Raw genomic sequence first — 22,374 nt, 5'->3', positions numbered from 1 at the left:
CCAGCTTCATCCGCAAGGTCACCCAGAAGGACATCCAGTCTAATTAGCATATCACGCTTTTATTGTTATAGATAGTATATTTTATATTACCATTGGATTACTTCTCCTATCAATTTCAGAACATATGATGACTATCTCATGAGAAGTATCCCATGATCCCACTGAGGAGAAAAGGAGATGCAGAGATCCCGAGTGGGGGACTTGAGGTCACACAGCCCAGGTCGGGGCTGGGCTGGGCTGAGAGAAGTCCAGGTCACACTGATATCATTTCCAAGATTTTACCCTAAAAACATCCTAATTCTCTCAGTACTTTACTATAAAGATCTCACCACAAGGTTATCGTATGCTATAAATCCCCTAATTCAAATACTTCGCAAAGATGCGCATCACCGGTCATGTGACTATCACCACTGGCTTTGTTCATTTCAAAGCGTACATTCTTAGACTCCTACAGAAGATGACACTGGACAACCAGTGTTTCATGTCCTATTCACTCACACTCCTGTCATGGGGGGAGAAGAGTTTTATAGAGAAACCTACCTGGTTTAGGAGCAAGGATTAAAGAGAATGGGGACAGTGTGCTTCCCTTTTAGAAATTCAGACATTAGGCTCGGGTCTGGGAACCAATAATGTCCACACTAATTGTTCAAGAGTGACACCAAAACACACATTAATCTCAGGAACATCAGGAGTGATTACTAAGTCAAAAGAAGGAAAAAATATTCCTGTAGTTTGTGGGCCAGTAGGATTTGAAGTGTCAAGACTTTGATGCATGAAACAATACCAAACGAGTACTGGGTTCCACAAAAGAATCTGCCTATGTTATTTCATTTAACCCATACACCTGCCTTCTGAGGTCTTCTATACCCATTGCAGACGGTGAAGCTGGGCTTGGAAAAGGGCCTTGCTGAAATCACAGCCTAGTTGCGTGACAAAGCTGAGAGCTGAAGCCATCCCAAAATAGACGACTGACACTCAGGAATCTGAAACATGTCAGCATTCCGATCCCTCCTCAAAAGTCAACGTTTTGAGTTTTTCTTTGCCGCATTCTTGTAACATGAAAGTGTGAAATTATTTCAAAATTTAAAAAGTTAACCTAGAATTATTACCCATTGCTTCTAGCAGGAAAACAGGAACTAGGTTCCACTCAGGGGCAAGGAGGGGATGAAGATGTTGCTGTCAAGGCTTGGGAGGCACGGGTGCTGCTGAGATAGGTTTCGGGGGAAGGTGGAGGGGAAAGTGCTGTGTGGTCATGATCTAGATGTCAGTCAGCCAACAGATCCCGCTCGTCAGTACCTCCTCTGTACTGGTGTGAAGGCAGCCTGAGGACCCCCGCCCCCACCTGCATTCCGATGCATATGCTTGCTAGCCCCAACCCCCTTTCCACTTGTGCCCTAGCTAGCCTTGCAAAACCTGTTTCCCTGAATGCTTATCTTAACAGGAGCTATAACCATACACAGCCCCACAACGGGGTCTGACTGCCGGCGCCAGATGGGGTCTTGGTCGCTATCTCACTTCCCCGCTTACAACCGTCACAGGGGCTGCAAAAGCCCATGAAAAGTCCGGAAGCCTGGTCCATATTTGGGAGACAAAGAAACTAGGGGGATAAAAGGGAACACGCCCCCCCCCACCCCATTCGGTGCTCAGCTTTGGGAAACTGATTCCCCTGAGTCACAGCACCGGTGCTCCTGCAATTAAAGTGCATTTTCTGAATCTTCCGAGTGCCTGGCTGTTTTGTGTTCCGCCGCCTGGTAACTTCTGTAACATTGGTCCTGGCAGTATGAGGTGACTAAGTGTGTAAGGGGAGGCGAAATAAGCCTATACAATACTATATGCACACACAGTGCTGTATGAGCACTGGGGACTGCCTTCCGGGGGTTAGGGGACACTTCCTGGAGGGAGTGACATTTGCTTTTGGGGTCTCAAAGAATGAGGAGGAGTTTTCCTGGCAGAGAAGAGGAGAAGGGTCATCTAGGCAGTGCATATTTCCAAAGGCATGGAGGTGGGAGAGATCATGGTGTGTCCTGTACATGGAAGACAGTTGTCTGTGCTGACGCCTGGGCACGATGGCGCTGGCGGGGGTAGCCGTGAGATGATGCTGGAGAGGAGGGTGGGGACGAGGATTGTGGGTCTGCCAAGGGTGGCCTGCATTCTGTGCATGACAGGAAGCCAAAGGTTTTTAGGCGGGAGTGAGGAGGGCCGTGATTAGACCACATGTGTGGCTTGGGGAAGACGGATTGGAGAACACCAGAGAGATGGCAAGGAGGCCAGTGGGTGTGAACTCTGCCTGGAAGACCCTCTGATCTAGTTCTCCGTTTTCTAAGTGACACTTCGAGGTCTGGAAATGTTGAGACTTGTACAAGGCTACCCAACTGGCCAGTGACAGAGCTGGGACCAGAATGAAGACCCCCGTGGATGCTGCAGGACCCTGCCTGCTCAGCCTGCACAGAAGATGAAGGGCTCTAAGGTCTGGGCTCCTGGGAGCAGTGCATCTGCTTGGAAACAACAGGAAGATTAGAAAACCATCGCTGGTAAAGAGGGAAGAAATGCCAGCTGTTTTATGTACCAGGTAGCTGCCCAAAGCAATAGAGCTTACTTATTGAGTAAAACAAAGAAAAGGACAGACGAGAAAATTGAGGGAAACTGTCAATTGAACAAAGTAATCAAATCCTGGCCTTTCACACACCTGCTGAAATGCCGAGACGCGAACGAAGTCCTTTTTGAGGAGCCTGGATCAATTCTTATCTAAGAGCAGAGGGTCATGTTCTCCTAAAAGAACGCCAGCTGCCAAGGAAATACTTCATCCACAGAACTATTCGCACAGTGAGTCCCCAAAGACGCCCCACCAGAAGTAATCTAGGAGGACGAGCAAAGTCACTGAACTGAGCTGCTAACCCTGCCCCTGCCCCTGTCATTGAGGACAGGGACCTATGTCTGTTCTGTTTTCCAGAAAACTCAAATCTCCAAGTGAAGCAAAAATTCTCAAGCTCTGAAAAACCAAACAGCCCCCTCTCCTCCAGCCCTCTCATCATTTCACCCCAAACACAGTGATCTACAAGGAGAATTTGTTTTCAGGGTAGAAACATTTTCTGGCACTGCATCTGTCCCAAAGGAGCCCGGAGACTTCACATCGGGGCATGGCCCGAGTGGCGAGTCAGCAGGATCTCGGGCTGCCGTCCTCCTCACCACAGGACTCGGGCCGAGCCCCTCGGTTTAAATTCAAGTGAGCGGCAGGCCCAGGAAGAAGGCGCCTGCGCTCCTCAACACCGCACTTCATATTGCACACACCACCCCATGAAGGGAAGCAGAGCACTGCTCTCCTGTCTATCCGTGGCTTGTGGTGCAAGGTAACCCTTTAACTTCCTCTGGGTCACTCCTGCACCTGAGGGAATATCTCGGGTGGCTGCATCCCAATTGCCACCATCCTGACAAAAAGCCAGCCTTGAGGCTGGCGCAGGGAGAGGGGAAATCATGTCCTCAGTGAAATACTGAGCCACTAGGTCACCAATGCTGGGGACCGTCCAAACACCGAACACTGTAAACACACAGACCCTCACTGTTTACACAACGACATAGGGGTTTCTGAGAGTTTCAATCAAAAGCATCCTAGTACTTTCTACCTTTTAAAATAAAAAAACTGGTTTCCAATGACTAAGCTATGTTACTTATTTCAATGTGATCACGCTTTATAAAGATTTAGTCCTCTGTCGGGGGGTGGGGGGGGGGGGGGAGAAGAAACAGAGCATGCGTTTGGCCACAGATGGGAGAAAATCAGCCGCAATAATAAATTCACGGAGGTGGAGTGTGTCGTCACACGCGGAGCAGGATGTGTGATCGGAAGGTGTGTGTGGGGGAGCTCATACCATATGTCGTTCGTCTGCTGCGGGCCCGCTCCCATGTCGGGAGCAGCGTGTTCCTCCCAAACAGCCCGGATGCCCCCCCCCCCGATGCCAGCGCGCTCTGCCAGGCCCACGGGACTTACCAGGTACTGGAGTCGCTGGCGCTCCGTCTCGGGGGTGAATTCCGAAGACATGGGGATGATTTCTCCATTCCTGACGATGATGGCCCTGAAAACAGCGAAAACGCATGATCAGCAGCCAGTCTCCGAGGTGCCCCGGTTCTGTGTTCACTCCCAGTTTGGCTGAGAACACACATCACATGCCAACGGGAGACCCTCTCCTCCAACCCCCAGGGCAACGGGCCCCGTGACCAACTCAACCGCACACAGCGCAGGTGTGGGTTCTTTAAGAACCTCACGCTCCGGTGAGCTTACATGCACTTTTTCTGCTCGCTGGGCCCACACATTAACGCCCAGCTCCGGGGCTCACCACGTAATAGATGCTCAGTGAATACGTGGGTGAGTACGTGGGTGACGCAACAGAGGCTCACTGCAGACTAGCATTCTCGGATGGAACTCTCTGGGATAACGGGAATGTTACCCTGTGCAGTCCTACCTGGCCGCCACGGGGGGTACTAGCGTTTGAGTTGTGGTCAGTGCCGCTGAGAAATGGAATTTTTAAATTTTATTTTAATTAATTTAGCTTTACGTTCATGCAGTGACAAGTGGCTAGTGTGTAATGCAGTCAACAGCACAGCTCTAGATCCTGGCTGCTCAGTGTCTGCGAGCCAGTAGTACCGGCCTCACCTTGGAACTTGCTAGAAATACAGACTCTCAGGTGCTGCCCTGGACTTCCTGTATGGAATATGCATCGCAGTGAGAGCCCAGCCACCCACAGGCTCATCACACTCTGAGAACGCCCCAGATTTGAAGCTCCTGAGTTTCAGGGTGACATCCTGGGCCCAGGAAAATTCATTCTCATCCCACGTGCAAGTTCAGTAAATTCACCCCCGCCCCCCCCGAAATGTGTCCAGGAGCTACTGCTGATTCCACGACTTTTGAGAGAACAGAGCTTCCCAAAGCAGATGTCTCAAGGAGGGGCTGCAGGGCCCGTAACCGTGGAGCCACCTCTCCGAGGCCCATTGCCGGCGGGGCCTCCTGTTCTTAGACCCTGTTCTGAAGTGCTCCCGACAGCCACTTCCCAGCGAGCGACCGGTTCTGGCGGGAGGCTGCCATTCCTATGACAAATGGAAGTGGCTGGGGAACTGCATCCTGCTCAAGCCCAAAGCTCCCTGTTAGCAGGCGGCCAGAGAGGCCTGGCACACTCCTCTGGGGAGGCCACAGGCACGCCAAAGGCCCGTGGACACACCTGTGGCCTGAGGACACGCCCAAAACCCCCGGACACCACGCACCTGTGCTGAGCTCAGCTCCAGGGGAGGCCACGTTCTTTGTGCCAAGAAGGCCCTGGCACCGCTCCCTCCCCTCCAGAGGCTGTTCCCAGACTTAGAAACAGTCCCTACAAATGGCCGCAGCTGTGGAAACCCCGGCCCCAACCCCTTCCCACCTGAGGACAACAAAAATCTTGGGGGCTTTAGGGAATTTTCGGAAGAAAACGGTGGACGCTGTGAGAAAATGGATTAGGGAATTTTCGGAAGAAAACGGTGGACGCTGTGAGAAAATGGAAATGCTGAAGGGGCTGGCTCTGCGAAGGGGATACAGGACACATTAAAGAGCCCTTCTCATAAACCCAGGGCCACTTGTAAAATGCAATCACCCGACCCCTCCCCCGCAAAGTGGCATCCACTATTCACCAACCAGTGTGAGGCCATTCCAACTGTCCTCATCGCCAGTGGAAAATAACTACCCTCAGGGAGCAGGGAGTCTGACAGGGTGGAGAGACTTGAAGGGAAGGTCTAGGTTGGGGCCTACACTTAAAGTAGCACAAAGGGCCGTGAGAACTTGGGGAACTAGAGCAAAAGTCCTTATGTAATAAATGCCAAAGGCAACCTTCTGTTCCAAAATGTTGCTTAAAGCTAGTCTTAACCCTTTCTCGTCCCTTTCTCTACGTGGCCCCTGGATTCCAGCTTCCACGTGCAAACCAGGAAAGGTGGGCATTCAGGAGGGGAGGAAAAGATACTGAAAAAGAGAAGGGAAGTGAGACCGGAGTGTCAGAAACCCGGGAGGCGGCGGCGGGAGTCCTTGGGGAGGACCCGCGGAGGAGCCACACCCGGGTCAGGGCCCAAGTTCAGGAGGTAGGGGGCCTGTCTGTTCTGTTCGTTCTTCTGTTCCAAACGCGTGGCATGTGCCCGCCGCTCAGCAGGAACCCGACGAACAGTTGCTGAATGAAGGAACAGATGAGACAACTTGGGAGAAACTTTTCCTTGAATTTGAGGCAAAAAGAGAGAATGAGAGGCAGTAGATGCTCACTTACACAGAACGCGGGGTCAATGCCACAGAGCCAAGAGGGCTCCCCCGGAAATGCACCTGCTCCCTCAGCTATGGAGCGCGTCCCTCCATCCCCTCCGTCCTCAGTCTTCCCTACATCAGTTACTCCCTCTCTGTATTCCCAGCCTCTCTCTGCCCGGAGTTCAACACCACACTCAGAGCACCTTGTGTTTAAAATCAAACAAAACCCAAACTAAACGAACGACACTCTCCTAACCCAAAGCCCACCTCAGAGTCTGCTCCTCACGCCCCACGGATCCCTCAGGGGTGAATTCATTCTCGCTCCTCTCTTTGCCCAGTTGCTCTTCCGAGTCACCACGTGGCCTCTTGGTTGCTATACCCACTGGGCACGACCACACGCCCGGCACCTGGGCAGCATTGGACAGTCTCTCCCAGTCCTGGCACCTCCCTCCCACCCCCAGGACATCACATTTTGTTCTTGAGGACTTAACTGTCTGCCCTCCACTCCAGCCGGTTAACTCCTAAGGCTAGCCGGTTAACTCCTAAGGCAAGAACTCTGTCTGTCTTGCTACACACGGGGCCAGGCTACTGTAAGCGGGACTGGCTACACGATTTCCAGGGTCCAGTGCAAAAGGAGAATGCAGGGCCGCTTGTTAATGAGAATTTTAAAATGCTGGCAGCAAAGCCTCGCACCAACTGTGGAGCCCTTCGAGGGGAGGCCTGGGTGGCGCACACAGGTCTTGCACCCGTGAAGCCGGCTCCGATAGCGTGCCCTGATATTCACTAAATAAGCAAACGGCTTCGACAGCTCCATGTGCTGATGATTCCAAATCTCCTTTCCTGCCCACACGTCTCTGCTCCACTCCCGCCTGGAACGGCGGCCTGCGGACAGACATCTCGTGGCTATTCACCGGCACCTCAGCCTTAGCACGTTTCAAACCGAATGAAAGATGCCACCGCCACCAACCCCCGAAGCTGTCCTGTTGCGGGGGACACCACCACTTCACTTTTCCCCTGGCTGCCCATCCAGACCAGGGAGCCGTTCAGACATCTCACCCTGCAAGTCCTAACAGGCACCACGTACTGCAAACTCCACCTTCTCACCAGCACGGGAATCTGTGCCCCCCCCCCCCATTCCTACTGTCCCTGCCTTGATCCAGAGCTTGTCCACAGGACTCAGGAGCCATCCCGCTCTCCCTGCCCCAGGCCCACCCTCTGGCCCATGAGCCACATGGTCACAAGGTGGTTTTGAAGCATGATTCTCATCCCCTCCCTGAAGCCCCTGGATGCTTCCCAGAATTCCTGACTTCCTTCCCTGTCTAGTTTTTGCCTCTATTTCTAGCTTTAGCCCCACTCTCGCCACTCCTTACACTTCTACCTTTCGCTTCCTCTGGCCGACCCATTCCTCTCTGAGAATGGTCCCTTTGCCTTTGCCTTCCTGGTTTTCCTTCCATGCCCTTCTCTGTGACCCACCCATGGCGCTGTATGCCCAGCTGTGCCGCAGCCCCAGGTCCTCACTGCCACTGCTGGCTGCCACGCTGTCACTGACCACCTGAGCATCTCTTCCGGGCAGAGCCCAGTTCTTGTCTCTGGACCTCCAGCGCCCAGTGCCCGACCCGTGGCAGACACAGTAACCATTTGCTGATGGACATGTGATTAAATGAAGAAAGAGCTTGACTTGGGTAGGTGAACAATTTATCCACAGCGAAGGCCCCAAACAAAATCTTTTCTTAGTAGCAACATTATTATCTGTAATTGTCTAACCGTATGTATAGTCTGAGCCCTCAATGCCCATAATGCCTTTTCATTGATTTTACAAAAAGACAATGGACCTAAAAAAAAATGTACTGGCTGAGTCACCACTAAAAAGTGACTTGGGAGATAAGGGGGCACAAGGCAGGGCTGTGGACTCAGCGGGCGGGGAGGTAGCCCCCTCTATGCTCACTCTGTTTTAAAATTTCAAACTCACACACAAGGCGGTATCAGCATCCAATCCCAATCTTCACCGCTGGGGTAACCCTCGCTAATGACCTTCTCCAATAGGTCAGTACATCCACATCCATCTGTGTGCAGACATCCCTCACGTCTGTTTGAACTATCAAGCTCTCCCTTTATGAGACATCGCGGGTTAAAGAGGACAGTGCTTTTGGCAAACTCTTCGGTCCCTAAATCACGATGCCTCTTCCTCCGTGATGCCCGGCTTCCTTTTGATCTTCCCCTCTTTCATCCTCTGATCCCGGGGTCAGTCTGTCAGAGGGCCGGTCCCCAACCTGGAGCAGGGCAGTGGAGGGAAGGGGTTCAAAGGGAACGGAGGGCATGTGAAGGCGACCGCCACTGACGCAGGGGAATGCCTTCGTTGCTGCGCTCTGTCATGACGGGACCCTGGTAGACCTCGATCTTCTACTTTATTGTTTCATGAAGTGCTTCCCCTAAGGCAGTGATGGCGAACCTATGACACGCAAACTCATTTTTTTGGTTGATTTTTCTTTGTTAAATGGAATTTAAATATATAAAATAAATATCAAAAATATGTCTTTGTTTTACTATGGTTGCAAATATCAAAAAATTTCTATATGTGACACGGCACCAGAGTTAAGTTAGGGTTCTTCAAAATGCTGACACGCCGAGCTCAAAAGGTTCACCATCACTGTCCTAAGGAAATCTTAAGAAGAAAGCCAGCTGTGGCAGCAGTGAGCATGGAGGAGAGTTAGGTTCCTGCCCTGACCCTTCTCTCGGGGCCTCAGGGCCTGACCTGTGGATATGACTCTGGTCAGAAATGGAACGATCAGAGTTTGGCCAGAGATGAAGGAAGGAAGTTGCTAGGGACCGGGCCGGTGTAATCCATGGGCAACCACCCCCACCTGGCATTCCTTACCATGCAAAGCGGGTGCTTCCTGAGTATATTCCCCCGAGTTAAAGCTAGCCTTTCGCTCACAGAGACGGTAACTGGAATGTATATGCTGCATTTAATATCTTGTCTCGCATAATAGATGGGGCGTTATCTGTAATATGATGAAGAATGAGGTTTAATGTGTTTTTTTATGAGTCAAGTGCACAGATGGAAGGGGAGGTTAAGCAACGACATGAAGTTTTTAAAATGCTCTCTCCACACCCCACACCCCAGATATTAGCCACAGGAGAGGATCAAGGCCATTTATTCTTAACTTATGGGAATTTTGAGTTCAGAGAATAGTTCCTGGAAAATCCTGCTACTTATGCCCTCCCAGTCACAATCTAGAGTCAAAAGACCTACATTTTGGTCCTCAAGTTAGTCACAAAGGGTGACTGGTGAAGAGAAAAACGGAAGTTGAAGGCGCGGCAGTGTCTACCCTTCCTGGGTGTTGGCGGTTCTGCGGCTCAGCCAGGAGGTGACAGTGTGAGAGCCAAAGCACCGAGTGACAGGCACTGTGGGGCCGTGGCTCGCTGCCAGCCCCGCTCCCAGCTCAGAAGTCCACGGCACAGGCCTGCGAGTCAGAATTCGCAGGTGCCAGCCCCACCCTACACGCACCTTTAGCTCTGGGACCCGGTGTCCTCGCCAATGAAGAGAAGGGAGGACCAGGTTACTTCTCAGGTACCTTTCGGTCTACATTTCAAGGATTCTGAAAAGAAGCCTGACATACACGGGTGGAGAAATACGGACGACCACAGTGAGCACTTTTCCTCTCAGGAGGTGGCCCCCACCACAATGTCGGTTCTAATAAATAGAAAGCAAGACAGGCGTGCCAGGAGGGGAGCAGTCACCTCAGTGCCTCTCCTCAATCATGGAGGACACGGAGCCCATTACGAGGCAGCCCCTCCGTGTGATTCGTCTGTGTCACCAGGCCCCTTGGAACAGAGCTGCACACAAAAGCCACGCTACCACCGTGGAGAGTATTCATGGGATGCCCCGATTCCATTACACACTCCTCAGCTGCCAGTGACTCGAAACGCAACATGAAACCGCACATTTCCCGAGCCGGGGAGGAGATCTGGGATGAGGTGACAGAAGAGAAACCAGTTGGAAAACCCTTTCTGACAGAGGGGATGTCGATTCTAAAGTACAAGGTAGGGGGCGTGCATTTTGTCAAACCGCATCAGACCTCGCGGATTGTTTGGATGCCGCAGGAGCGTCTGTCTCCTTCAAAGGTATTGGAACTGTGTCGATGGAAAAGGAAGCAGGGCGGCCGGGGAACAAGCCAGGGGTACCAGCACCGGAGGACAGCCGGGCTGTCAATGCCAATTAGAGGCGTCAAAAAATAGCAGAAGGGGAAACGAACCCCAGGAGCCTGGACTTAGTTTGGGTGTGTTTCTAGTCCTTCCATTTTCAGAACGCATACGAGAGAAGACGTTGGCCAATAAGGTGATTCGTGTAACAGGACCTCCAATTTCTCAGCAAAAACATTCACACACAAAAGGGGCAGAAAACACACACAACCCACACTCAGATCTTTAAGTGGCAGCAGAAACAAGTGACCACTCGTGGAGCAAGAACCGAGTCAGATGTTCCCTTTTTCTTCACCACCAGCGCACTCTGTCCTCACACCACCCAGAATCCCTTCTCAATGTCAGAATTCAGCCGCTTTCTGCAAACCGCTTGCTATCCCAGCACAATATTTTCCAGGCCAGGTAAAAGCCTCATAGTCATTGAAGGAAACTTTTTGAGGTACAAATTATTATTTTTTTTAAAAAAGGGATCTGCCTATAAATTAACACTGGTGTTGTTTGTCCTATTATCTTTTAAGAATATAATCAATGGTCCATAAAACTCATCCTTTTAAAGTATATAATTCAGTAGTGGTTTTTTTGTTTTGTTTTTAGTATAGTTACAAGATCGCTCAACGATCACCATTACCTAATTCCAGAACAATTTCATCACTTCAAACAGAAATCCCCAGGGCCCCCCAACAGTCACCCCCATTCCCCCTCGACCCTTGAGCCCCTGGCAGCCACTAATCTGCTTTCTGTCTCCATGGACTTGCCTACTCTGGACATGTCACATAAATGAGATCATATGTGGCCTGTGCGCCTGGTTCCTTTCACTCGCCATAATGGTTTCAAGGTTCCTTATTGCAGCATGCATCAGCACCTCGTTGCTTTTCTATGGCTAAGTGAATATTCCACTGAATGGATATACCACATGTGTCTGTCCGCTCACCAGCTGATGAACACTTGGGTTGTTTCCACTATTTGGCTACTGTGAACAATGCTGCTATGAACATTCAGGTCCAATTTTTGTTGAGAATATATGTTTTTAATTCTCTTGGCTACACATATGTATACCCAGGAACGAATTTTCTGAGTGACTTGCTAACTCTAAGGTTAACCTTTCGAGGGACTGCCAATGGATGTTCCAAAGTGGCTGTATCATTTTACATTCCCAATTGGTGGGTTTTAAAACTTTCTCTTAAAGGACCACGGACTCCAAACTAAATTTATTTCTGAAGATCCCACAGTGGTTTCTCATTTTTCATGGTTTTAAAAGCACTTTGCTGGGAAGGTTTTGCCTGTATGCTTCAACTGTAGTGCACACATTGAACACTTAATGGTTCATTTCCCATTTGCACCCGAGGGCGTATCTTCTGTTCTTAAGTGCAGGGTCAGTGCCTGTACTCCACAGCAATACACAGTCCCCCAGCACGAATACATACCAACACTTTACAAGCCACAAAGCGAACGTATTTTTCTCTCTGTAGCAAGTATCCAGACGGGGTGAGGCCACCAAAGTCATTTATTTTTTCTCTCTAATGTAGTCATTTTTGGAGTAGGATGATCTTTCCTCCACCCCCCACCCCCAGCTTTTTCTTCTCGAATAACTGATGACCACAATAGCTCACTGTGTGTACGCTCAGGCAGGTAGGACAGGCAGAGCCTGGGAAGCAATCTATTTACTAATGCTCTGCGTCGGGCACACCCACGTTAGGACTGTGCCCAATTCTGACCTCTCTACTTTAAAAAGGCAAAGCAATGGAACAGAATCCCAAGAAGAGAAATAAAAACAATTCAAGCGGTGGAAAATAGATGCTTTGAAGGAGGTTGAAGCAATTTTGGTGTTTTGGCCTAAAGGAAAGAATGAAGAGTGACTGGATCACCTTCTCCTTCACGCAATTTGAACTGGTCTTATTCAAAGAATGGTGGGTGACTGGTTCTTCATGCTCAGAATAAAACAAACAAGAGGCAATTCTATTTAAGTCAAATCAGTGAAATTCCATGGCTGGAAACGGCAAAAGAATTTCCTGATCTTCCCTTTACACACTGACCCAAGCCCGCGGGCCTCCACCCCTGGAGTTCTTCAAGAGGACATGCAGGAGCCTTGTCTACATTTGCCTGCCAAGAGTCCCGAGGCAGCCTTTGCTGTTGCTTCTTTACGATGCTATAAATCAGGAGTTACATCTGCTGCATGAGAACAAAGCCCAATCCATGGACAGTTCCTTCTAGACCAGCGGTTCTCAACCTGTGGGTCACGACCCCCTCGGGGGTCGAACGACCCTTTCACAGGGGTCGTCTAAGACCATCGGAAAACACATATAATTACATATTGTTTTTGTGATTAATCACTATGCTTTTTTTAAAAAAATATATTTTATTGATTTTTTACAGAGAGGAAGGGAGAGAGATAGAGAGTTAGAAACATAGATGAGAGAGAAACATCGATCAGCTGCCTCCTGCACATCTCCCACTGGGGATGTGCCCGCAACCCAGGTACATGCCCTTGACTGGAATCGAACCCGGGACCTTTCAGTCCGCAGGCCGACGCTCTATCCACCGAGCCAAACCGGTTTCGGCATCACTATGCTTTAATTATGTTCAATTTGTAACAATGAAAATACATCCTGTATATCAGATATTTACATTACGATTCATAACAGTAGCAAAATTACAGTTATGAAGTAGCAACGGAAATAATTTTATGGTTGGGGGTCACCACAACATGAGGAACTGTATTAAAGGGTCACGGCACTAGGAAGGTTGAGAACCACTGTAGACTGTAAAATGTATTGAGAAGGTCTGGCAACCTACACTGTGTAAGTAAACCCGGCATCCTGATTGCCACAGGCCCTGCTCCAATTAAGCTACATGAACGCACCTGGCAGGGCAGGTGGCCTCACTTGTGGCCCATGATTAGGTCACAGGCTGGATGCCTTACCTGTCAGCCCTCTCTGCCTCTAGCTCAGTGGTTCTCAACCTTGGCTGCACATTAGAATCACCTGGGAATCTTTTTAAAATCCTGATTTCTGGGCCTCATCCTCCAGAAATTCTGTTGCTTTGTTACTAATGTTGTGGCTCCACCCCATAACAAAGAAACAGAATTTCCGGAGGATGAGGCCCAGAAATCGGGATTTTCAAAAGATTCCTAGGTGATTCTAATGTGCAGCCAATGTTGAGAACCACTGCTCCAGCTGCTGATGGTGACCCTGCGTAACAAAGGTTTGGGAAGCCCATCTCTCGTGCACTGAGCATAAACATCAGCTGGATTTTGGGAGCCAGGTGATGCACAGTGGGAAGTGATGAGGGCTTGGAGTCCAGTTCAAGCCACTGTGAGACTCAATTTTCCCCATTTGAAAATGGGACAATAGTTTGCCCTGGCCGGGTGGCTGGGTTAGTTGGAATGTTGCCCCTGTACACCAAAAAAAGGTTGCAGGATTGATTCCCTGTCAGGGCACATATGGGAGGATCAATATTTCTCTCTCACATCGATATTTGTTTCTCTCTCTGATATTTCTCTCGCTCTCGCTCTCTCTCCCTCCCCTCTAAAAAGAAACAATTAAAAAAACAACATATTTTCAGGTGAGGATTAGGGAAAAAAAAGAGACAATACCACTTTCTTCAGATTAAATGAGTTTATGTGCAAAAGGACTTTAAGTATAGCTTATTAATGGTGCTGCTGGAATTATTAACAGAAATTCACATATCCAAAGGTCAAACTAGTACAATCAACCACGTAAAACTGTTACTTTGCACAATAACTGTCCACAGTTGTGATCCTAAGAAATTGCATGAATGATGAAAAAAATAGATCCAGAGACATAGAAGCATGGAACAGACTGAAGAATTTCAGAGGGAAGGTGGGGGTGGGGGGTAGAGTTTAACCAAATAACTTGTATGCATATATGCATGACCCATGGACACAGACAATAGTCTGGTGATGGCCTGGAGGGGTGGGTGCAGGGTGGAAGGGGTCAATGGGCAAAAACAAACAAAGAAAAAAACCCCACAAACAAAGGGGACGTCTGTAATACTTTTAACAATAAAGATAAATTTTTAAAAACGATATGCTGATTTCCCATTGCCACTTCAGTCATGTGCTCAGATTCCTTCAGAATTCCACAGAGAAGGAGGGAGACTGACAGTGTAGCATGAGAGCATTCCTTCTTCACTTGAGCACTAGCTTCAAAACCCTGTTCATTAGGATTAATGCCATATCCTCAACATTTCCCCACACATCTCTGTAATTTAAGATTTTATTTTGACAAACAAATATAGGAAATCCCCTTTCGATGCAAAAATTCTACCGAACCCTTAATATACCTGAAGTGATTGCAATTGTTCAAGTGAACAATGAGAGTCTGGACTATGTCTATGGAAGCAGAGTCTTAGAAATAAAATGCAAGAACATTTTAGAAGTATATTCTCCCAAGTAAAGAGATGAAAAGGTCTGGGAACCTGCTGTGGTTCCCAGCCTGTCAGTGGAGGGTGATGTGGCTACTCACCACAGGAGAGACGGGGAGAGAAGCCAGTCTGGAGGAGATGACACGGGGCATGTTGCATTCGAGGTTGGCGGGTATAGAGATGGAAGTGTGAGTGTGGGGCTGTGGGATGAGGTCAGTGCTGGAAAAGCAGACTTTCCCTGGCCAGGTCGCTCAGTTGCTTGGAGCATCATCCCGCACACCAAAGGGTCACCAGCCTGATTCCTGGTCAGGTTGCAGGTCTGGTCCCCGGTTGGGATGGGTACGGGAGGCAACTGATTGATGTTTCTCTCTCTCTCTCTCTCTCTCTCTCTCTCTCTGACAAATCAGTATTTTTAAAAAAGGAAAGAAAAACAGAATTATGTTTATATTATAGTTAAAACTGTGGAATTGAAACAAGTGTTCCAAGGAATGTATACAGAAAAGGTGGGGATAAATATTAAGTGAGAACGTGTAAAGATGGGTCCATTCTCTCATTTACCTGGTGAACTCTTGTCACAGAATAAATCGATGAATTAAAGTTGGCCTCTATAATATTTCCCATGGAACACTCTTCTGCATGATTATAGGAAACCACCCCAACAATTCAGGCTCAAAAGAGTTTGGAAAGCACTTTTCTCTTTTCTGAACCTGTAATCTACCAATATGTGTTGCTGTTCTCCAACACTAGACATCTGTGCAACCTTTCCCAAGTCTGACCAGGAGAGGAACATCTCTTCACTTTTCTACGTCGTGTGGCTCAGATTCAGGATGGACGCGCTTGAACGAGTTACAGTCTAGGGCAGTGATGGCGAACCTATGACACGCGAACTCATTTTTTTGGTTGATTTTTCTTTGTTAAATGGCATTTAAATATATAAAATAAATATCAAAAATATAAGTCTTTGTTTTACTATGGTTGCAAAGATCAAAAAATTTCTATATGTGACACGGCACCAGAGTTAAGTTAGGGTTTTTCAAAATGCTGACACGCCGAGCTCAAAAGGTTCGCCATCGCCAGTCTAGGGACACAGCGAGCGTCACTCTGGGGAGCTGCCTCCCAACTCGCAGAAGCCTTGTGAGGTGGAAAATCAGGGCTGCTCTCTCTTGTACAAAGGCCGCAGCAAGAGTCTCTCTCTGACCCCATTTTCTTTTCTGAGATGCACTTCGTTCACAAAGCTGCAGAGGCCGAGCGAGAGGCGAAGGTAGAGGCTGCCGGGAGGAAAGCTCAGCTCTCTCCCTCCGCTCCACTCTCTGGCTTTCTTCAAGCTGGCTCTTCTCTTAATAGTTGGCAGGTCAGAAAGCTCAGGATGCGCTCCTGCTGCTCTGACTTCAGCTTGTTCTGACTGGAAGCGTGGGGGCTTTCTGCTCTGGTTCTCATTTTAGTGTTGTGTTTGCTGCTTCTCTGGAACGCCTTTCCCTCATCACCAGGACGAGGGGGAAGGAGGCAAATAGGCTTGTCTGGTCCTAAGCGCTGGATCTGATTCTAAAGACTTCGACGTGGTCCAGCCTGGCTCACAGAGGGACTGCACTGGGACTTAAGGCCAAAATCTGTTCCTTATGAAGTGTGTTCCCCTGCCTCATCCTCTGTCCATGTAGTTCTCTGTTTAACTTTTTGGGATTGGTAGGCAGGGTCCAGAATAGGACTTAAGAATTCATTTCCACATCCCAGCCATGCAGCTTCTTATTCCTCCCTGGACCTTGCAGTAACCAGGTTGAGTTTGACACCAATCCCTGCAAAATATTGATATCTAAAGCTTCCCCATTAGATCTCATTCCACACCCAGGAATCATTTTGACACCTAGTTGAAGAAATGCACTCAGACTATTAGTATGGTGTTAATTCAAGATCCCCTTTCTTCCGATGGGAAGGCCAAGGACAGATGGTACCACCAACCCATCAGAAGTGTTCACAAGGCTAAAGCCAAGAAGAGGTTTATATTTACGGAATATGGTGAAGCCAACAGAAATGGCCTTCTTTAGTTATAGGTGAAAAATTGAAGTGACTTAGGAAGAGACTAATTAGCTACTTGAGAGCAAAGGTATAACACTGACAGACAAAGCTGACGAAGTACTGTTTTATTTCAGATTGAGAAGGGGAAAATAACCATGAGTTTAAAAAACCCCAAAAAACCAAACAAACAAGCTAAGGCCTCAGACAGGTGAAGAGAGTCCAGAAGAGAAGTTGGCTGCGACAAATGGGGTCGAGTCCTCCAGCCTCCACAGATCACACACAGCTCGGGCCCTGACCGTCCGTGAGAATGAGGCTGTCCCAGTGCAGTCGGGAATCTGGGAGGAGCGGCAGTGAAGAGGAGGTGAGCCCAGAGACTGGAGAGAGGAAATCGGGTCCAGTGTTCAACAAGGGAGACAACAGGTTCTGTAACTAAGGATATTAATTGGAGTAAGGCTCTGTGGCATGGCTGCTGGGAAGGTGAGTGGGCTGAAGGATGCTGTCTTTATGGGGGGGGAGACGGGGGCATCAGCGCTATATCCCATGGGTCATTTCAGTTCCGAGTGGTGCCGTGTGTGAATAAGGAAATTTCATTAGAACCTGGTCAGACACCTGAATACTGGGGGGCTCCCACCAGCTCTGAAGAATGTTAAGGACACCAGGGCTGTGCATTCTGAAGGAGAGAAGGTTTGTGGAGGACTACAATAAGTGCCTTGAACGACTGTCAAATGGAAGAGTATGTGATCACCTCTGGGTGGTAGAAATACATCTTTCCTTGTTTTTTAAAAAAAATTTATTTCAGAGAGGAAGGGAGGGGGAAGGATAGAAACATCAGTGATGAAAGAGAATATTGATTGACTGCCCCCTGCACACCCCCTACCGGGGATTGAGCCCGCATCCTGGGCATGTGCCCTGACCAGGAATTGAACTATGACCTCCTGGTTCATAGGTCTACACCCAACCACTGAACCACACCTGACCGGGCTCTTTTTTCTTAGTATATATTTTTAATAGATTTCAGAGAGAGGAAGACAGAGGGAGAGAGAAACAGAAACATCAATGAGAGAGAAACCTTGATCAGCTGCCTCCTACTGGGAATCGAGCCCCCTGGCACTGTGCTCCAACCAGCAATCGAATGTGACCTCCTGGTGATGGGACAATGCTCAAGCAACTGAGCTTTTCTTTTCTTAATCTTATTTGTCTTTTTCTAAACTGTATAAAGTAACATGTCATAGTAGACAGTTTTGTTTTCTTGGGATTTTTTTTGTTTGTTTTTACAAATGTTTCATGACCTAAACATGTACATATAAATATCTATATATATAAAAGCCTAAGCAACCAGAACAACCAGAAGCTATAACACCCACTGACCACCAGGGGGCAGATGCTCAATGCAGGAGCTGCCCCCTGGTGGTCAGTGTGCTCCCATAGCCAACCTCCCCCAGCTGGCCACCCTCCCACAGTCCCTCCCCCTGGCCGGCAGGCCCCGATTGCCCGATTGGGGCTGGCCCCCAGGCTGGGATGAGGAACCAGGGGTGGGTGGCAGCGGACATAGCCCCATTCCCAGGGGGGCTGAAGGCAGGCTCCCTCCTTGGGGCCAGTGGCCAATCTCCCTTGCCCTGTCCTCCTGCACGGCTGGAAGGCCCCCGATTGGCCCGCCGCCTGCCATGCCCCGGTGGTGGCATGGCAGGGAGGGAAGAAGGAGCGAGGGAGGTGGGGAATTGCATGGTGGTGAGGTGCCGGCATCTGTTCCTTCCATGCCCGGCCCAGCTCTGATTGGCCTGGCCCCGATCAGCCCTGATCACTGGCCAGGCATAGGGACCCCACCTGTGCACGAATTTCATGCACCGGGCCTCTAGTACTAAATAAATTCCTGAAGAGGAAGGTTGTCATGAACAAAGAGGAGGGTCAAGTCAAGAAAAAGGTAGTAGAAGGGAGAAGAGGAGGGAGGGTAGTGGAATCTTAGAGGAGCTGATTGGCAGGAAAGATGAGAGCGTGTGACAGGCCGGACACAGTGGCACAATCTCCACCAGGAGCTGCAGCAGCGAGGGAGAGAAAACCAGGATTTCTAACCACAACCAGGGACTTAGTGACGCTGGCTGGAGAGGTGGCTGTGATGTCAGTCAAGATTTCACCAAAGCCGAAGAATATCTCCAGGGACGCAAAGAAGAAAACCTCCTCCTCCAGAGCTTACAAGGGGCTCAAGCCCATGGCCAGTCCAGCTGGGAGAGGGGCTTGGGGAGAGCGTGGGCAACCAGGAAAAGCCGCCTCACAGACAAGGCCCAGCAGAGATGCCTGTGGCCACAGGCAGCTGCTGGGCACTGTTTGAATCTTCAAGTATGTGGGCAACTGAGTCACTTCAGTGTGAGGTGCCTCAGCCGTATGGCCTGTTATCCCACTCTCCCTCCTGCTCTGAAGGTTCAGTTATGAATGGGAATTATCTTAGTATGGAAGGTTTGAGGACAGGGAAAGAGGAAGAACATCACCAACAAAATCAGGAGAGCGACCTTTGATGGATAAACCACTTTGCGTTTTTGCTGGGAGTAGCAGTGGCCAAAGCAGAAACTTCCATCCACGAAACAGAGAAATAACATTCCCACTGTCAACACAAGAATGATAGGAAATATTAATACTCTGGGCTAGTACATTGAAAAAAATAAATACACTCAGATGAATTAAAATATCTTAAGTGCTACACAAACTAGTTACTTTGAGTTTAATTCTTCCTCAGGCAGTAAAATAAAAATAAACCAGTTCACCCTTCTATGTCGCACAGAAATGAAGAAAAAAAATTAATGCAAAGGTAAATTCGCTGGAAAAATATCCACTCTAGTAAGTCCACCAAAAATGTGTCATTGTAGACACACCATTTTCAAATGTATTTTCCCTGGGGGCAAGGTTCAAGTTGTAAGCTTGTTCTTATAATAACCCTGTTTGTTGAAGAGGCTCTTCCTACCCTAACACCACTTCACCAAACACTCAAGAGAAACACAATCCATCAAATCCCTTGTTTCTGCGTCCCAATTTCTATGGACCTATTCAAGTTTACATTTTGAATGTTTAGCATCCATCAGTAAGTCACACACTCCACAGAACAAGAGGCTTTTAGAGCACAACCCGGCTCCCATTGGCCGGGGCCATTCACAGCCACCTCTCAAGGGAGAGACGCAGATGGAGGCTTTCGGCACGCAAACCTTCCCATCCTCCGTCTGGTGCAATGGAGGAGAGAGGCTGAGGAGCAATTAGAGAGAGCACTGATAGAGACATTTGTTATCATTTGAAACATGAGTTTGCTGTTCAAAAGGCTAAACTGTGGTGCTTGGAGCAAAGTGCTTAAAGCTGTCCCAGAACCCTAAAGGAACGTGCCCTAATGGCAGTCACGTTCCTCCAGTCACAGATGAAAAAGTTCACACTTTCTCGCGTCTGGCTGGGCTCACTCAGCCTTTCATTGCAGTTGTGAGGACTCTTTCATGAGAGGCAGCGCCTTCATTTGGTTTCCAGATGGATAAGTCTTGGAAGCCATCTATTTTTGCCTTGAGGTCTCGTGGCGCCTGAGTTCACATGAACCTCACAGATGAAAACGATCTGAGCGTGATTCATCGATGCCCAGGGTGTTCTCGCCAAGGGGCGGCCCCCGCACGTGTGGGGTTTCTGCACTTACACAGCTTATATGTTTATTTGTAGTTAAAACCTCTCACCAGTTTCCGAAGTCTAAGGAATTTAAAAATGACCTACAACGCATGTTCACCAGAGAATGAAGGGGGGAGAATTCACTGGGCTAATTAACCCCCAAAGAAACTCAACTTCTTGACCGAATCTGTGTTTGTTCTATCTTGGCCCTGGGACAGAGGCTTGGCCAAAGCTTCCCAGAAATGTCTGAGGTCAGAAATCCTGTTAGGTTAACTGTTTCATTTTAGGGATGAAGAAACCAAGACCGAGGGAGGTTAGCGGTCTGGCCAGGCTGAGACCCATGTCCTCACATTCACCTCGGGGGTTCTTTCTTCAGTGCTCTGCCTCCGCCTGCCCGTGGTAGACCGTTGCCCTAGGACAGTGATGGTGAACCTATGACACGCGTGTCAGAGGTGACCCGTGAACTCATTTTTTTGGTTGATTTTTCTTTGTTAAATGGCATTGAAATATATAAAATAAATATCAAAAATATAAATCTTTGTTTTACTATGGTTGCAAAGATCAAAAAATTTCTATATGTGACACGGCACCAGAGTTAAGTTAGGGTTTTTCAAATGCTGACACGCCGAGCTCAAAAGGTTCGCCAACACTGCCATAGAAACTCCTGTTGTTTCCGAGCATCTAGGGCCTCCCTGATGCCTCCTGGCACCTAGGGCAAAGGCCAGGTTCTCCCCAGTCCTGATTCCCACCTTCGTCCAGCTGCCATTTTTCTGCCTGCACCGGGCTCCTCCCCCGTGCCCAGGCGAACCACCCTCTCACTTCTCTCCTTCGTGAAATCCAGTAACACGGAAAATGTTGGACTCGGGTGAATTTCCCTCCAGACAATTACCAGGGACAAAAATAGTGAAATGAGAACAAATGGGAGTGACCCAGAAGGAGCGAGAGTCTGCACCAGAGAGCTCACTGACTGGAGCAGTGCGTTGAGAGGGGCCATCAGGGACAGCACAGTCCCCTGGCTCCTGTCCTATATTGCCGAGAGGGACGCATGCACTGGAAATCTAGGGGTGCCCTAAATTAGCGAGAGGCGATTGTGGCTGCAGACGCCAGACAGGGCCAAACCGCCAACCTGAAGTGAATCTGTCTCAGCCGCCCGAGAACGGCTGTCCTAAACACACAGCCACGGAGGGCTCGGCCTCCAAAGGAACTTGAGCATTTTCACCAGAAAAATTTTATCTTAAACCCACGTGACCATTCATGTAAGGGGAGCCCCGCAACACTGACCACACTTTTACTGATCAAATTGGAACTTCCAAGACCTTGTTTTCTTTCTTTTGGCTAATATTCCCAGAGTGGCCACCCTGGGCCAGGCACGGGCCCTGGCAGGGAACCCGAGAGCAGTCTATGGCACGGAGCTCACAGCTTGGGAAAGCAGTGGTCTGTGTGGGAGGTGCTGGGACGCTTCAGCCAGCCGGGCCAGGAGGGGACAGTGAGGCCCGAAGGACTGGCAGCGGGGAGCCCTGTGGGAAGCCAGGGAGAGAGCAGCTCGGGCAGAAGCAACGGCACGTGCAGAGACTCCATGCGGGAGCGCACTTGGCGTGTGTGAAGCCGGACAGAGGGTCAGTGAGAACATGAGACGGGCTTGGGGGGCTGGAGAGGTGGGCAGAGGACCTGGCAGGCATCGCAGAGTTCAAACAAAATCAACAATGAGCTTCAGAGGGCTTAGAGCAGAGATTCGATCCTTGACAAAGATTATTCCCGTGTGTGGACAGTGGTCTGTCAGGACAGAGCTGAAGAGGGAACGAGCAACTGCTGCTGAAGTCTAGGGGGGAAGTGCCAGTCCTGACCGAAGGAGGAATGGAGGCCCCAAGAAGCCATGTGTCCCTGATGTCGTCTGCAGTCAGAGCTGG

The 22,374-nt window shown here is 49.3% G+C and overlaps 1 protein-coding gene across 1 annotated transcript in view; it reads right to left on the bottom strand.

Moving 5' to 3' along the window:
- The window catches only part of PPM1H (protein phosphatase, Mg2+/Mn2+ dependent 1H), a 238,083-nt gene that overhangs the window by 81,181 nt on the left and 134,528 nt on the right, over positions 1-22,374 (bottom strand). The window contains exon 5 of the mRNA XM_023764234.1: positions 3,983-4,067. Within this exon, the coding sequence (XP_023620002.1) occupies positions 3,983-4,067 (85 nt within the window). The remainder of the gene's footprint in view (positions 1-3,982; positions 4,068-22,374) is intronic.

The sequence above is a fragment of the Myotis lucifugus genome, unplaced genomic scaffold, assembly GCF_000147115.1.
Source record: "Myotis lucifugus unplaced genomic scaffold, Myoluc2.0 scaffold_323, whole genome shotgun sequence".
Taxonomy (NCBI): domain Eukaryota; kingdom Metazoa; phylum Chordata; class Mammalia; order Chiroptera; family Vespertilionidae; genus Myotis; species Myotis lucifugus.
Note: the sequence above shows the minus strand (reverse complement) of the source record. Positions and strands in the feature narration are given on the sequence as shown.